The 2,074-nt window shown below is 39.4% G+C and overlaps 1 protein-coding gene across 1 annotated transcript in view; it reads right to left on the reverse strand.

Annotated features, from left to right (window-relative positions):
* Positions 1-665: 665 nt before the first annotated feature.
* GNPTG (N-acetylglucosamine-1-phosphate transferase, gamma subunit) overlaps positions 666-2,074 on the reverse strand; it is a 9,232-nt gene continuing 7,823 nt past the window's right edge. The window contains exons 8-9 of the mRNA XM_009879418.1: positions 1,992-2,074; positions 666-790 (exon numbers count right to left, since the gene is read on the reverse strand). Of these exons, the coding sequence (XP_009877720.1) occupies positions 666-790; positions 1,992-2,074 (208 nt within the window). The remainder of the gene's footprint in view (positions 791-1,991) is intronic.

The raw sequence follows: 2,074 nt of genomic DNA on the forward strand, positions 1-2,074 counted from the left end.
AAAGGGCGGGGAGACGGCGTTCCCGGCGCCCGCCGACTTCCCCACTAAAGCGGCCACAACTTGTTTTGGAAGAGTCCCATTTTATTCCGTGTTACACAGAGATGTATTCCCTTAACACAACTATTCTTTCACAACAGTCTGGTGTTCTTACAGCCCCTTTCCACCAGACCCTGGAACAGCTTTCACTTTATCCACCTGCTCCCCAAAGATGACATCAATTGAACACGGCTGGGGAGAATGACCTGTTACACACTGCAGTGGCAGAAAGCTTTGTCTGCTGAAGTCTGCACAGAAAACATTTTAGCACACGGATGAGATAACATGTTCTTAATGTTGTACTTTCTACCTTTCTTAAAACACCTTACAGCATTGGTGATCAACTATTTTGTATTGACACCACCTGTTACCATGCTTGATCAAAGACAGTAACAAAGGTGAGACTGGACATAAAGAACCTGTAAACCTATACCCAACACCAGCCTTAGCAAAGAAGTTTCACAAATGTTCTCAGAAACTAGCCAACCCTTCGCAGTGATGTTAAACCCTCACTCCATTATGGTCCCTTTGCTTTAGGGCAGAAATTTAGAAAGTCAGGATACTCGCAGGAGGTAAATCATCTTGGTGCCACGACACACACGAACTTGCTGTTTACCACCCATGTTTCGTCATACGGCAGCATTCCAGATTCCTGTATCGCCATGCAGGTGCTCATCATCCTTTGACCCATTAAGAACAGTTGTCACTGCAGTTGCCAGTTTGTGAGCTACATGTTCAACACTGGTATTTTCAGCTGTAATAGTTAGTTTAAGACATCAGTGATTTCTGCTTTTAAACACCATAACAATTTTGTCACATAATTCACTAAGTAGTTTTGACATAAGTCATCTAGAGTAAGCTGTGAATTCTACTTTTGACTATACAGTTCTGATATGTAATAATTAAGTGAACTACTTAAGAAATACTGTGTAAATTACATAGTTAATAGTTTAAACATGCAGGTAAAACATTTTACAAAAATTCTCACGTAACTGTTCCCTAGAAAAGAAAGTCACCAATTTAAAAAAAGCAGAGAAGAAAGTTCTTAAAACAAAAAGAAATCATTGTCACCAATTTTAAGCTTCATTGTTTTCTTGACGTGCCAGTTCTGAACATAAAAGGTGTAAATATATATTCAGCAAAATTAAATCTTCCTTAGACAAATGGTTCACGTAATAAGGGGCACGATGGACTGAAAGGAATCGAGGGGGAACCAAAAGCACCCACCACCACTACCAAAAACCAAGTTGTCTGGAATTAATCCAGGCAAGCCTTGTTTCTTCATAGCCAGCATCAAACAGTTGTTCCGTCTAAAAACTGCATGTGATACGGTACTTACCTAACAGAATTCAAAGAGAGGGGGGAAAAAAGGTGACTAAGAAAGGGTAAAAACAATTCAAACAGACACAGAGAACATTTCAAGTGTTTTAAAGAAATCAGGCCATAGAATCATAGAGTGGCCTAAGCTGGAAGGGACCTTAGAGATAATTTTAATCCAGCCTCCCTGCCGCCAGGGACACCACCTCTCAACTACATCAGGCAACACATGGGGACCGAGCGGGAATCGAACCCGCGACCTTAGCGTTGTCAGCGCCACGCTCAACTGACTGACTATGCAGAAAGTGGAGTCACTTAAAAGGTGCTTATGTGTTATGAATGCTGTAACACCAATTTTCTTTGGCACCTTAAGTACTGGAAACAAACCTCAATTACAAAACAGTCAAAATTTTTCCATAAAAGGAAAATTTCAAGTCATTAACAGTTTTTTGGGGACACAAAATAAGTCTTCTCGCACAGGAATCAAGACCTAAGTGCTTCTTAAAAACTTTGTCTACTGAATTTTACCTCCATATAAAACACATTATTCAATCCTTTCTGTAACTGAAAACAGCATTTGCTTATTTCACATTTTGCATAGCCAATAATGAAAAAGAACGATATAAAAAAAACCTCACCAGAATTTCCTTTGTATGCAATACCATGCCGACTTAATAAATCTTTAAGTGTTTTTATTTCTTTAGAAAGTTGCTTGTATTCC

This window comes from Apaloderma vittatum, unplaced genomic scaffold (assembly GCF_000703405.1).
Source record: "Apaloderma vittatum isolate BGI_N311 unplaced genomic scaffold, ASM70340v1 scaffold19542, whole genome shotgun sequence".
Classification (NCBI taxonomy): Eukaryota; Metazoa; Chordata; class Aves; order Trogoniformes; family Trogonidae; genus Apaloderma; species Apaloderma vittatum.